Source organism: Triticum urartu, chromosome 5A (genome assembly GCF_056163025.1).
Source record: "Triticum urartu cultivar PI428250 chromosome 5A, HENAU_Tu73, whole genome shotgun sequence".
Lineage (NCBI taxonomy): Eukaryota > Viridiplantae > Streptophyta > Magnoliopsida > Poales > Poaceae > Triticum > Triticum urartu.
Window position 1 is genome coordinate 489632343 of NC_141877.1, and position 15035 is coordinate 489647377.

Genomic DNA, 15035 nt, shown 5'->3' on the forward strand with positions numbered 1-15035 from the left:
CGCGCGCAATTCGGCGCCTCGAATTTGCAGCTTTTGATAGCGTTTTTCAGCGCGCGTCCAATCATTTTTTGCACGTGCACTATTTTACAGCTTTCGCTGGAGCTGTCCGGCGCCCAAAAAACCCAGATTTTAGCGCGCGGTTCTGTTTTTGGGTGCCTGTTAGAGATGCTCTTAGCTGAAGTGGAGTAGGAAAAAAAGGTTGTATGTCCAAAGTAAAAGGAGGCACGTGTGGCGAAGCCGTATATATGTTGCCCTTAGAGCATCTCCAACAAGCGCCGAACGCGCTGCGCGTAAAAAATTGCTTTGTCGCGCGCCCATTGTCTGGTTTGGCGCGGCGCAACGCTGGCTCCAGCAGCCGTGCTAAATGCAGCGCGCGCAACTCGCCGGGACATTGCATATATGACATTTTAAACACAAAATGAAGTTGAAACATTCAAAATGCAATGAACATGACATATAAAATTTCACACAAACAAGTTGATGAAGAAAAGTTCATGCCCACAAGTTCATCCAACCAAATTCAAAATGCAAATTAAGTTCAATACACAAATGGAAGACACATCATTCCTCATCCTCGTCTTCGTCCTCGTCCTCATCTTCGGAAGACGATTCTTCCGCCTCCGAAGATGAATCTTCATCCCTCTCCTCATCGCGCACCGCATCACGTGAAACTCCAACGGTGTTGGCAAGATCTTCAACGGCATCTTCATGGGAATGTGTGCGAGGAGGCACATCGAAAGACATTTCGCCCATGGCGGCCGGAGGTGCACCCATGCCGGCGCGTACGTCCATGGGGTGCAGTTCGCCGGGGCCGGCGCGCGCGGGGCGTAGGAGGCGGAGAAGAGAGAGTGCAGTGCGAGCGCTCGAGTGTGCCCTGCGCGGAAGCGGGCGCCCCAAATACACCGCGCGAGACAGCGAATCCGACCGCACGCCCAACTCCTTATAGCGCGTGCGTGGTTATTGCGCGCCCGCTGGAGCCACCCGCCAGGTTGCGCGCTCGCTAAACTGGCTAAATTTGCGCCGCGGCACTTGTTTAGTGCGCCTGTTGGAGATGCGCCGAACGGCCGCGCGCAAAAAACTGCTTTGCTGCGCGCCCATCGCCTGATTTGACGCGGCGCACAGCGCTGGCTCCAGCAGCCGCGCTAAAAAACAGCGCGCGCCGCTCCAGCAGCGCGCGCGACTCTCGCACAAACAACATATGCATTCCAGAACAGAAGCAAAAAGATCAAACACAAACAAAAATAAATCAAAATAAATAGTTCAATTTTGTTATTACAACTCAAACAAATAGTTTATCGTTCAATACAACAAATAATGCAATAAACACAACAAATAGTTCAACAATACAATATCTAAAGCACAAATCATAATGCTCTTTGTCGTCCATTCCATGCCCATCACTCCTCAATGAGATCCTTCTGAAGATCATTATGCGCTGCGGGACGTCGAATGGCATGATAGGAGGCAACAAAACGGGCCACCCTTTCAGCCCTCCGTCGCACTCGCACGGGGTGTCCCAAGAGCTCATACTGAGAGTAATCTACATCTTGGCCACGCTCATTCTCGATAATCATGTTATGCATGATCACACAAGCGTGCATGATGTACCAAAGCATTTTCTAGTCCCAAAATCTAGTCGGTCCTTTTACAATAGCAAATTGTGCTTGCAAAATCCTAAAAGCTCTCTCCACATCTTTTCTAGTCGCCGCGTGAGCATTATGGAAATCAAGATTTTTCTTACCTTCTAGCTTTTTCAACGGCTTGACAAAGGTATGCCACTTTGGATAGATGCCATCTGCTAGATAATAGCCATAGTTGTATGTACGTCCATTTGCTACAAACTGCACCGGTGGCAACTCACCATTTGCAATCTTATTCATCAGTGGTGACCGGTTGACAACATTGATGTCATTCAAAGATCCAGGCATTCCAAAGAATGCATGCCAAATCCAAGTCTCTTGATCGGCCACTGCTTCAAGGATTATAGTAGAACCCTTTTTTTGACCATGGAATTGCCCATGCCATGTCTTTGGACAATTCTTCCAACTCCAATGCATGCAATCTATTGAGCCAAGCATGCCAGGAAAGCTGCGAGCTTTGTTCATCGCCAATAGCCTTGCGGCGTCTTCAGCATTGGGAGATCTCAAATACTCCTCGCCAAACACTTGCACAATTCCGACTGCGAAGCGCTTGACACACATGATGGCTTGGCTCTCACCCATAGCCAAGTGATCATCAACTAGATCAGCCGATATACCGTATGCCAACATACGCAAAGCGGCTGTCACCTTCTGAAAAGTGTTATGCCCGAGCTCTCCGGCTGCATTCCTTCTTTGCTGAAAAAAGCGGTCATGGCTCGCTAGTTTCTCTGCAATGCGTCTGAACAACTCGGTGCTCATCCTAAACCGACGACGAAAATACGACTCGGGGTATGTGGGATTCTCCGTAAAATAATGCCTGATCAATCTGTTGTGGGCATCGATCCTATCCCTCCAAATTTCCTGCCGACCCATAACCGAACCACAGTGCTTTGGTTTTTTATTGATATGCATAGCTAGGATCATTGCAAGATCCTCCTCCTCTTCCATATCAAATTCTTCTTCAGAAGAATCATACGACGAACTCATCTACAATGTTCAATACTATGCTATAAAAACTACAATCAACATGCACGAAATTCATGGCTTTTGAGCAATACATACCTTCTAGGCGTTTTGTCGAACACCTTGCGGGCGCCGAGCGGCAGCGAGCGCGCCGGCGCTGTTCGTCGGAGGACGGACGCGCGCGAGGGGCGGCGGGACTAGAGGAGGGGCCGGAGAAGCCGCCGCGGGGCGGGATAGGTCGGGGAAGCATTCAAAATGGTCGCCGGGTGGCGTGGTCGGCGGCGGCGGCATGGCTGGATGGGGGGGTGGGAGTTGCGAGCGAGCGCGCGAGAGTCCAGCGCGCGGGAGCGGGCGCAGCAAATAAGTGGCGCGCGATTGAGTTTCGGCCCACGCGCTGAACTACATATGCCGCGCGCGCTGAAGCAACTATACCGGTTGCGCGCGCGCTAAAACAGGTAATTTTACGGCGCGGCGCTAGTTTGGCGCGGCTGTTGAAGATGCTCTTATATATTCAGAGCATCCAACAGCGCTGCCAGTCTTGCACGGACTTCTGTCAAATCAACGAACTAATTTATTAATCCTCTGACCACTGAACCCTCTAGATTTCGTGTCTGTGGCCAGAGCCTTCGTGCTCGTGTGTGTTGATTATGGTTGTTACGTTTATTAATTTATTAAAGCCGGACGCCCCTAGTGTCTTTAATCTAAAAAAATATTAATCCAGCATCATGCATGTCAGAGCTGGAGGTGTCATGCCGATGCCGGGAGCACCACCTGCCGGAGAATCTGGTAGAGAGCCCGGAGGAATCCCTTGTGTTGCTCTTCCTCAGGCAACCTCAGCATGCTCGCCACCTTATCGAACTTGTCATGTCCAACTGAGGCGTCCCCCGGCGAGGGCACCGGCCCGACCCCCAGGTCCTTGTGGAGCTCCGGCGGCGACAGCGCCCATTGCATCGCCCAGATGGAGAGGGGCCGCATGTAGTGCAGCCCGCGGTAGCCGCCCTCTGCCGTCCAAGCCTCCGGCGTCTGGAACGCGTAGCCGAAGCCGTCCTTGGACCAGCTGGCGTCGTGGGCGCCCTTGGCCGTCCGGAAGCCGGCCTCCAGCATGCCCTCGTGGATCATGGCGGCCGCCACCGCGTAGGTCGTGCCGGGCCATATCTCCTTGGACTGCGTCGACGACATGTCGATGCTGCCGTCCGGCCGCATCCCGTTCACCGCACCGACCGTCCCGCCCTTCACCCGCATGACGTTGTAGTCCAGCACCGTCCCCAGCGCGCTCCGGGCCTTCTCCTCCTCCACCACCGGCTCCAGGCCGCACGCGCGAGCGTACCACTGCCCGGCGAGCTGGTCGGCCATGATGGAGGAGCTCGTCTTGCCGCCGCTGTTGTCGTAGCTGAAGTAGGCGCCGTTCCAGAGCTCCTCGTCGTACACGCGCCTCGCCATGCGGTACCGCGCACGGAAGTAGAGCTCGGCGTCGCCGTCGCCGACGATGCGCGCCATGGCAGCGGCGGCCTGCAGCGCCGCGACCCAGATCCCGCCGGTGTAGGCGCTGACCCCGGACACGGACCACAGGTCGTAGGTCTGGTCGGGGCGGCCCTCGTTCTCGACCATGCCGTCCCGGTCCCGGTCGAACTGGTCCATGTACGCCATGGCCAGGTACACCGCCGGCCACGCCGCCCTGGCGAAGGCGACGTTGCCCGTGGCGACGACGGCCCGGTAGACCTGCATCACGAACTTGGGGTTGAGGTCCTTCCAGCGCGACGGGTCGTGGAGCATGTAGGCGTTGAGCTCGAACCACGGGTCGTTGAGCCCGACGTCGTGCGGCACCGAGCCGAGGACCTTGCGCGGCACGGTCTTGCCATCGTTGAGGGTGCGCATGGGACGAGGGTCGTGGAGGAGGACGGCGCGGGCGAAGTCGCGCTGGAGGCTCAGCTCGATCTCCGGGAAGAGGGAGAGCAGCGCGAAGGAGGCGTAGAAGTGCACGTCGTAGGTGTTCCACATGTGGTACTCCATCGACTCCAGGTACAAGAACTGCCCCACGTTCTCCTCGCCGTCGCCGAGCAGCGTCGCCCCGAACGCCGCCGCCGACCGCAGGCGCTCCGTCACGGACGTCATCTCGCCCAGGACGCCGTCCACCACCGGGACCGGGGTGCCACTGCCTTGCAGGTCTGTGCGGCGGAACACGTCGAGGGAGAATGGGTCTTGGGTGCCCGTCCCTGATGAGGCAACGCTCATCCTGGGAGGCCGTCCATCTGTGACGACATTTGCCAGAGATTTGTTCTCAGCTCCGTGGTACGATCGAATTCTATTCTGCACGGCATGCAGATCATAATATACTTGCTGATGGTGATGGAGATACCTGTCCATATGGTGCCTCCAGCGATCAGATAGTAGAGTTCGTTGAACAATGCAACCGGATACCATTCGGGCAGCCTTTTGTCCTGCAGAATAGGCGTCTGCCACTCTTGGATTTTCGACTCCCACTCCATGTGTTCTACACTCACACAAGGAAGGAAGGAATATCAAATGAGCATCATCAGAATCAAAACCAATGTCGTTTCGTTTCCCCGGCCCCTGTGTGTCCAACAAAACAATCACCAGGGCTAGCTTACCAAGAAGAGCATCATGAGCCAAGCTCTCTGCAGCAGCATCTCGATCCAAGCCACAGAACTTGGTGTACCTCCTGCTCCAAAAAGCTTGTCAGTTATCACAATGAAAAACAAACAGCTACTACCTCTGTAAAGAAATATAAGATCGTTTAGATCACCTGTGATACGTTTTCCCGTCTGTGAACTTCACCTCGGGGCACGACCACGACAGAGCAAACGACACCACGCGGCTCCCCCCTGCCGGCACCGTCGTGGCCGCGGCGACGGCCGCTCCGATGGATGATCCGGGCTTCGACACCCTCGGCTCTTTGCCGGTGCGGGTTTCGCTGAAGGAACCATGTTGTTTGATCTCCTGCCACATGTCCTTGGCCGTGAAGTCGCTTGACTCCGACGATCCCATCGTGAAGAAAGGGCAGTCCGTGACGCGAACGTCCTCCGTTTCTTGAGACGCAATGGCGAACGTCACCAGCGGGTGCCCATCCGCAGTCCTACATCATTTGGTGCCAGCCATCCCAAGTTTCCTGTTACGCTTGCAGTTCATCTGTATCATTTCAGGTTTTGCAAGACGAAATGTTTAACACACCTGTGATGGAGAAGAACGCCGCGCACACCATCACGCTCTCTGTGCAAGAACAAAAAACAGAATGGCAACAACCAATAATTAAGGTCGTCAGTCAGAGAGATTAGATTGCTGCTGCATGCATGGCATGAAACACAAAGTGTGCGGAAAATCAAAAATAATTTGACGCTCATTACATCATCTTGGAGTTGGTGTGATTTCCAGTCAGCTCTGATCTCCCACCAACTGAATTCTAGAGGATGAACAAATAGATATTAGGTCTTCACTCACTGATAAGGTGTTTTTTTTTCTAATCTTCGTGATAAAATGGCAACGTGTTGGCTTATTGCACTTACAGCCCATGTGAAGAGCAATGTTACATCTGCAGGTGTTCTCCCAGAATTTTGCACCTGCAGCAAGACAAATCAATCATAACTAAGTGCTGAGCTGCAACATGGAAAGTACATGTGGTGTTATTGGATTAAGTTGCTCAAGAAGAAAATGTACCGTAAAAGTGAAAACTGCAACAGGGAAGCTGCTCTCCTTGTAGTTGTGAGGGATGATCGGCGATATCTGACGGCAGGTGATCTTGATTTCAGGGTCAGGCTCACCTACATGGCAATTAGTATACATGGTGTACCACAGAAATCTTCAGTTAGTACATGTATCTATCAGGTAAAGTAAAACATAAGAGAGCATACAAAATCTTGGAATTTACCATCATAAACTGTCCAAGATCTTGGAAACAAGGCATGATAAGTACAGTTTTTCTCCTTAAGCTTCCAGTCCCAAGATCCAATAGTGGCCTTATCGACTCCCCTGCAAGTATGCACAATGAATGATATCTCTGCTCTATCTGAATGGGCAGAAATAACCTTGTCGAGATCCACAGCTTACTTGAGGGCATCAGCAGTCGGTGCAGACAACACCGTCGAGTAGCTCTTTCCGTTGGGACGCGAGACGAACGCCTAGACAAGTGAGTAGTGGCAATCATTTACATGTTCTTTACAGTTAAGACTTATTATAAGAGTGACACTAGGAATTGCCAATTGGGAAATGGAAGAGTTAAGTATAGTTACTGAAAATTGGTTTGCAAGGATAGGTTTTTCTTCATATAACGCTGGGAATATCTGAAAATGCTGAAAGTATCCTCTGTAGCTTCTCCCAATGCTTCCTGCACTGATAAGAGGATGTGTTTTGAGAACAGGCATGTAGCATCTAGAGTCAATCAGATATAGAGAACATGTTTGGGTTAAAAACCGCCATGGCGAGTTTGAAGGTGATAAAAAAGCCTAGACTTTTGCCGGCTTGGATGGCGGTCCAGCAATAGGATAGGTGTTTAGTCATTGTGTCCTATTTTTGCCGGTTGTGGCGACTTTTCTACTTTTTTCGCTTTTGTTTTCGTACTTGAGATGATACTCGTATTTTGACACTACATTTGATTAAATAAATGGCTGTGTGCATCGCTTGATGCAGAGGTCGGGGGTATTCCTCCTTTTCGGAAAAAAAGAAGAAAAAAAACCACCATGGCAAGTTTCAAGGTCATAAAAAAGCCTATATGTACCTGATTGGCAGTGAACTTAGCTAATTCAGATTCTGCAAAGAAAAGGCAGAAACTTACCCAAGGCCACCAATGGGTAGGCCACGGTAGCAGTTGTCCATCCATTTCCTGAATGGGTCATATTGTATATCCTTCGCAAAAATGAAGAAATTTTCGTTAAGTTCCATGACAAGGCAGATTAAATTTAGTCAATGGTATATTTATATATGTTCAGCACTCACCCGGCCTTTTCCCATTTGATCGGCATTTACCATCAGTCCCTTGAGAATCAGAGGTATCTGAAAGACCACCAACAAGAATTTGTTTAGTATTAAGTTCACAGAGGAATAACATATGTAGTACCCGTTGCTCAAAGCAAACAACAGTGTTGTTTCATCTGTCGTCAGTTGCTTGCTGGCATGGCTGAGCAAGCCATATGCAGCATGTATCATTGCCAAATGCCATCAGGTCTTGCAAAGTGAACAGTATGGGAGAGTTCTCAAAACAGAGTATTGTATTTGATAATTTTGAACCTTTTTTTTTTGCATCGCCTTCTTTTGAAACGAATGAGCTAGTCATGTTTAAAATACTCTACCATTTTGATAATTTTGAACCTTTCATATTCTTCAGAATATGCTCAAAACAGAAACCTCGGAGCTATAAAGTATGTTCAAATACGTACGATTGATATCATGTCATTCATGGTCATGCTAAACTGTTCGATCTTCTTGCCTTCATCATCAAATTTCCTCTGCCAGGTTCTTGTCGCTGGTTGTGCACAATTGATGTGCAAGCGTGCCTAAAGTGGAAAAAAATACAGAACCCATTAGTGCCAGTTTAGTTTGCTGATAAAGGCACAGACAGTACGGACAGAAGCATTTCTAGAAAAAAGCCTTGATCCAAAAAAGCTTGCCCTCACCTTTGTTTGCTCTAAACCTGCACTTCCCATCTTGGTTACAGTACAGACACCGTTTGGGTTGAAGCAGATCAGCTATTTGGATGTGTAGGCAACAGACATATGCATGGTTAGAACTTATAAGGAGAGAGCCACAAACAGTTCTTGGAAAAAGGAGCTGAGTCGCGATCGAGTATAACGATCTCCACTTATAAGACAGAAAAGAAAATGAAAACGAAGCGCTGGCGATGCAACGCAAAAATCTATGGGTTGGACGGACCCCATGTTTCCTGGAAAAATTCCATTTTCCTCGCTACTCCTTTTGTCTCCATCATCCGCATTATTGCTGTCCCTCTCTTTACCCTAAATAAGCTTTTCTAGGGACATCACATCTTTGTTTAATGTGACATGTTTATTGGAACATCATTATGGAACAGATGATGACCACTGTATCCACCCCTTGTGCAAATCATCAATGCAAGTTTCATAGCCCTTTATTTCAGAAAGAAAAACGAAGAAAGATGTGGAAAAACACAGTCATTGCTAGATTCAGTTGCAGAAATATCCCGGCACTAAAACTCATGTCTTCCTGCATCCAACTTTCAAGCGCCAATGCAAGAAACCATACAGAGGTAGAGGACTAACCAAGGGAGAAGGCCAGCAGTACCTGGATCTGAATGCTTCCACTCTACCACACCAGCTGCATCTGCATTGCTTGCTTGGCTCCTTCAGGAGATCCTCGGCTTGTCCTTATAGGACTCAGTTACTCAACGCAATGCCCAACACGAGGTCTTATTATCCTACAAAACAACAAATTTATTTTTTATCCTTGTGCGTCAGGATGGTTGAACTGTCCTTTTTGCCCCCTTTTGTTAATGATAAGAAGTCACATGGGCACAGATTAGTGCCAAGGACACTAGCCATTGAGGCTGCCAATCAAAAACCTCGCAGTCAATTGTTATTTGTTGGGTAGCCTTTTATTGTCTTAGCCATATGAGTATAAAGGAGTTGGATCCTTGTATGGTAGCAATATGTAAAGTGGATGCTCAAAAGCAAACGGATAGCTAGCAGGACAAAGACGTTAATCGCTTCGCCAATCACCCCCCCCCCCCCCCCCCCTCCTTTTTGCAGGTGAGCCTCTACAAGAGCATGCAGGTTTGTTACATCAAGTCTTCAAGATATAAATCCGATGCAGAAAGCAACCTCTAGCTCTAAAATGTAATGTATTCATGATGTCGACAGCTAACCAAGAAGCTCGTCCTTTTAAAACAAAACAATGAGGCTAGAGATGCTGTTTTGCAACTTGAGTTGGGGTAACGTCTTGGTAGCAGCGTACGTTTGCATATCAACATCTTGCCCATGTGCTCATTGACATTGAAAACACTGTAGTACAACGAAAAACTTGTAGATGCATAAATAATGTAACATCTGACCTCAGCCTGCAGAAGATTGCAGATCTACTTTGTTTGGCTCCACCTGCATAGTTATTGCTAAATATTTGCAATGTCCTGTCTTGCCTCTTCCAAAAGGAGCTTAAAATGAGGGCAATGAAGCCCTAACTGGTGAAAATCCTTGGATACAATGGAGTACCCTCTCGGTTCTTTTGGCAAGCGATGAACGACCGACAAAAATACCACATGGTGAAGTGGGCAGACATCTCCTTGCCAAAGGACCTGGGAGGCTAGGCATCCTTGCTTTCCTGTCGCATGAATATAGCACTCGTGCTTAGGTGGGTTTGGCGGATCATTTGAGGGGAGGGGGGGTCCTTTGGCTACAGCTTATAGAGGCAAAATACTTTCGGGGCTTGCCGTTCCTTGCGTGTTCACGCTCGGAGGGTTCCCAGTTTTGAAAGTCCATCCAGAAGATCAAACATGAGATTCGCCTGGGGCTTTCATTCTTTGTTTTCAATGGCGAGGGAACGATGTTTTGGCTTGATTCTTCGGTGGGTGGAGCCCCATTATGTACGAGGTTTCCAAACCTGATTGCCATTTGCGTTAACCCGCTGCTGTTGGTCTCCGAGGCGGACCAAAATGGTCACTGGAACATCTTGTTTCGTCGCTCTTTTGGGCCAGCGGAGGTGTTGGAGTGGGCTAATATGCGGGCGGCCTGACCTCCGGTGCTCGCGGATTATCCAGACACCACTTCTTGCAACCTCTCTCGCTCAGGAGATTTCTCTATCGCCACGGCATATCACGCCTTATGTCGTAGGCCTGTTATTGGGTGGATTGGGTCCCTCTGGAAGGCGCCCCTGCCCCTGAAGATCAAAAAATTTGTGTGGCAATTGTCGAGAGATCGCCTCCCATCAGGGACGTAGGTGCTCAAGCGAAATGGCACCCACTAGCTAGGTAGCGGAACTATGACCGTCTGGGGCAGATGTTGAATGTGCTTCATGTCACCACTCAACGCCTCTCCTTGTTGTGGGTCCCTACTTGATGTGGCCACTTGGTGGTCTTTTTTCTCATTCTCATGTTTTCTTTGGTTGTGCTTGTGTTGTTTCCCCGGCAGACTCTTTTGTCTTGATTGTCTTGTATTCATGGTGGTTGCTTTATTTATAAGGCGGGACGAAAGTCTATTTATAATGCAGGGTGAGCTCAGCGCAGCCGATGGACACCATGAAGTACTGGAGCATCGTCAGCATGATGCGCTACCTCATCCACAGGCCAAATTTGGTGTTTTGACCCTTTCCGAAGTTTACCAAGATTTGACCCTTGTTTCAAAACATTTCGGGATCTGACCTTTTTTTTACCGCCGTAGTCCTTGGCGGTAGGGTAACACAGCCTACCACCATAATCCTTGGCGGTAGGACTTAACTATGTCGTCACGGCCATTTAAACGTGTAAAACACCTTACCGCCAGAGCCTTTGGCGGTAGGCTGTGTAACCCTACCATCATACTTCTTGGCGGTAGGCCTATTCATTGTTGCAGTCTGCATGCGAGCACTGCTCTCTCTCTCTGGCGCCATACTTGGCCTATTTTTGCGTGAGGAATGGCCAGACCATACACATATTCTAATCTAGATCACATACATGCATCTAGTACTGCATGCCTTTGTCATTTTCCTTTGGACACACACCCACTTAAATAATTGATGTCCATAGGAGCGCTAGCACTGGAAGTAGTATGCAGCGGGGCATTACTGCATGGGCTAGTCTGAAAAGTTATTGTTGCAAGTATCCGGTACATAGGGTGAGCTAGGATATATCCAGTGGCCTAATCAAACAATAAGGGCCTCTTTGATGGCTAGGATTTTGAAAACATAGGATTAGGAAAAGTGTAGGGTTGGAGTGGCATGTCCATTTGAATCCTATAAAATTAGCAATGATTGTTTGATGCCACGGGAAAAACAAAGAAATTGTAAAAAGAGGTTGAAGTGGATGTTAAATTTCCTATAAAATGTAGTGCAGAAGATTCCATAGGAATTTAAAATTCCTATGGGATCCAATCCTATGAATCAAAGGACCAACATAGGAAAAAATCCTAAAGATTTCAATCCTCCAGAAATCCTATTAAATTCCTTTGAATCAAAGAAGCCCTAAATGAACTCAAATATAATGCATGCATGCGTGCATGTATATCTACTCACAAGCCTACCGCCAAGAACCATGGCGGTAGGGTTATCCAACCTACCGCCAAAGTTCTTGGCGATAGGGTATTTTTCACGTCGAGCAAGCCGTGACGGCACAGTGAAGTATACCACCACTAATTTTGACGATAGACTCTGTAACCCTACCGTCAAGAACTACGGCGGTAGAAAGAGGGTCAGATCCTGAATTTTCTTTTGAATCGGGGTCAAATCCTGCTAAACGTTGGGCAAAAGGTTAGAACACCAAATTCAGCCTCATCCACACCAAGCTGGATCTCATCTTCTCCGTCGGCTACATGTCAAGGTTTATGCAGGAGCCAACAACCGAGCACATGGCGGTAGTGAAGCATATCCTGCGCTACGTCGTGGAACTTTGCACTAGGGAGTGCACTACTCCAATGGCCACCACGGTGAGCCTCTGATAGGCTACAGCGACAGTGATCTAGGAGGCGACGTTGACAGCAGGAGAAGCACCACAGGAGTCATGTTCTTCCTCGGCAACAACTTGGTCAGCTAGCAATCACATAAACGGAGTGGTGGCCCTCTCGTCTTGCGAATCTGAGTACATGTCGGTAACCATGGCGGCGTGCCAAGGAATTTGGCTCACATGGCTACTCGGGGAAATTAAAGATGAAGAACAAAAGGCGGGGGCGCTCCACGTCGATAACAAGTCTACCATATCCCTGAGTAAGAACCCTGTTTTCCATGACCTAAGCAAACACATTGAGGTTTGCTATCATTTTATTCGGGAGTGCGTGGAGAACGGGAAGATCCGGATCAGGCTCATCAGATCGAAGGAGCAGCTCGCCGACATGCTCACCAAGGTGCTTGGGCGTTTCAAACTTCGGGAACAACAAGTAAAGATCAGGATGATCGAGATCAACAGGGCGCACAAGGTTTAGGGAGTAAATGATGACTTAAACTTGTACTACCCCGTCCCGTTGCCATGGCAGAGCATTTTCACCGGCATGGCAGCCAATTTCCTCTGCCCCGGCAGCTTCTTCTTTGGCTCAATAACCGTTGTTGTTTTTTTCAGCTAAGTAGAGTCTAATAAGGATTAAACAAATATATTTTTGCTGAGTTAGGATGAGAAAAAAAAAGGAAAGAAGAGGAAGGCATGCTGTAGCATGTGCCTCCAAGAAACATTATCAGAGTGTAAGGTGAACCATGCATTAATAAAGTAGTACTTCTTACCAACTACTCCCTCCGTTCCAAATTAGTTGTCGCAGGTATGGATGTATCTAGATGTATTTTAGTTCTAGATACATCTATTTCTGCGACGAGTAATTTGGAACGGAGGGAGTAGGTATTAGGGCATGGTTAATAATATAGCCAACAATCGGCTATAAGCAGTTGCCATGTCATCTAGAGCCATCTTAATAGCCCATCTTACAATCACACAAAGTGTCTTGGGGCTCGTGCTATAGCCGACTCTTATTCTACAGCCCACTTTCGTTCTCTCTCCTTCAACTAAGCAAATATATAATATTTAAATCTTTATAGCCTGCTTATGTCACAATATTGTCCTTGCTATATGTGATGGCAACTCCATATAGCCGGTAGTTGACTATATGCAACCAAGATATGACCAACAACTTAAAAAAAACAAAAAGAAATGACCAACAAACAAACAGTTTACTTATTTCGTCTCCAACATCTGACCAAGATACGCAACCAAACAATTCACTCATTTGATAAGTACATACATACTCCGTTTCATAATATAATAGCGATTTTGACAGTTTGCTATATTATATTATGGGACAGAGATTTTGCTATTATATTATGAGACGGAGGAAGTACATTACAAGTTGTTCCATTGCAGTCCTGATTAGTTTACCAATAGTTAAGGTTAATAATGGCTTGCAGCCTATCACTTGCTCTGGGAGTGTCTTAGGGAATTTGGAAGGGGGCTGCGACATGGCAGGGATGCAGAGCGCTGAACCCGACCAACTGGGACAACAATGCTGACAGTACAACAACTATGGTTCAAGCCATAATTCGTCAGGCAGCCCCAGGCCAGGAGAGAAAAGCCATAAAATCAATAATCATCCTAATCACTTGGGAAATATGGGCAGGAAAGGAACAGCTGCACTTTCAGGGGGGAAATCGCCTGTCCTGCTGAAGTCGCCAGCAAAATTCGAGCAAATTTAGGGTTTTGGCGCTTGGCAGGGGCAAAATGTTTCGAGCGCCCCTTCGGTGGTGCCCCTAGGGCTTGTTCTACTTTCTGTTTTTCTTCATCCATACCATCGCTTGATCAAACCTTGTTCTCCGCTCTCTCCTAATCAATGAATGCCAGCAGCATGCTGGATCTTTCAAAAAAAATAAAATTAAATGGCTTGCAGCAGGGTGTGTGTGACCCGGTCTGGGTCAGCAAGTCCTCAAAGTTCAGTCTTGGGTCATCCCATCCATCTGAAAGCCAAGGACCATGACCAACATGCAGCAAGGCACAGACAGTACATTCCAAGTCTCCATCTAGCTAGCTGTGCACGAACTAACCATGAATTCCTCGCCAGTGATCAATCGCCCCGTGTTGACTGCAAGAGATAACAGCAACGCACAGCTGCATCATGCGTGCGTGGTCGAACTTATATCGACTATATTATGTAACAAACCTCGTCCTGGATCGGGTGACCACACGCAACTAAAGAAACAAGAAGATGCCAAGCGGCGCCAAATTTAAAACAGAGTGCTTCGGTTCCAATGTATACCCTAACCTATGCTGACAGCGCAGTTATATAGATTAATTACCAAACAGGGAGGCATCACTCACCGGATATGCTTGCGATCCCGATTCCATTCCGTCCACCATCTCAAGAACACATTATGTAATCAGTTCAGCAACATTGTTACTTGCAAGTCAGGCCCAAGGTCATTGCATTGCATTGCATTTTCTGGTTAGCAGCAGTTAAGGTTACAGCTGAGCTGACCGATCGGAAAAGTTGACCCCGTCTAGCCCAGCAGAGTCTTGAGATCTCTGGCTTGGATCATTATTTCAAAGATGAGAAGCTGGTACGTTGACCGTTGACCGGCCACAAAGATACCGTTGGCATATTCCAGCTGGCCAGCTGTGCAAGAACAAGCAATGCATTCCCTGCCATTGATTGCTCTCTGTTGACTGAAGGAGATAACAGAGCTACTGAAAGAGATGGCCCGTGGCTAAGCAGGCCAGGAAGCTTCTCAGAAGCAGCTGTCGCCGATCTCCGGCCTCACGTTGAAGGGTTGGATATCTTCTCCGCCGGAAATTCG

At 48.3% G+C, this 15035-nt stretch overlaps 1 protein-coding gene across 3 annotated transcripts; it reads right to left on the bottom strand.

The window, feature by feature from the left end:
* Positions 1-3179: 3179 nt before the first annotated feature.
* Positions 3180-9195, bottom strand: LOC125509995 (uncharacterized). Of its 3 annotated transcripts, none has more exons than XM_087521337.1 (16): positions 8871-9195; positions 8228-8299; positions 7991-8107; positions 7551-7607; positions 7390-7460; positions 6848-6947; positions 6666-6736; positions 6487-6587; positions 6276-6379; positions 6125-6178; positions 5966-6021; positions 5793-5831; positions 5368-5697; positions 5213-5283; positions 4960-5094; positions 3180-4852 (listed from the first exon to the last, which is right to left on the bottom strand). In XM_087521337.1, exons 2-16 carry the CDS (start codon positions 8255-8257, stop codon positions 3351-3353), a joined length of 2838 nt encoding a protein of 945 aa, XP_087377463.1. In that variant the 5' UTR covers positions 8258-8299; positions 8871-9195; the 3' UTR covers positions 3180-3350. The 3 variants fall into 3 exon arrangements, with proteins under 3 accessions (XP_087377463.1, XP_087377464.1, XP_087377465.1); XM_087521338.1 differs by having other exon boundaries at positions 8849-9195; XM_087521339.1 differs by lacking the exons at positions 6848-6947; positions 8228-8299; positions 8871-9195 and having other exon boundaries at positions 7991-8065.
* Positions 9196-15035: the final 5840 nt, after the last annotated feature.

What these genes read in the sequence shown, in the direction of transcription:
- LOC125509995 (XM_087521337.1), bottom strand. Translation starts at nt 8,257, where the DNA reads ATGGGAAGTGCAGGTTTAGAGCAAACAAAG. An exon ending in TGAATGACATGATATCAATC is followed by an intron (nt 7,608 to 7,990) that starts GTACGTATTTGA and finishes GTGGTCTTTCAG; the next exon opens with ATACCTCTGATTCTCAAGGG. An exon ending in TTGCAGTTTTCACTTTTACG is followed by an intron (nt 6,179 to 6,275) that starts GTACATTTTCTT and finishes GTCTTGCTGCAG; the next exon opens with GTGCAAAATTCTGGGAGAAC.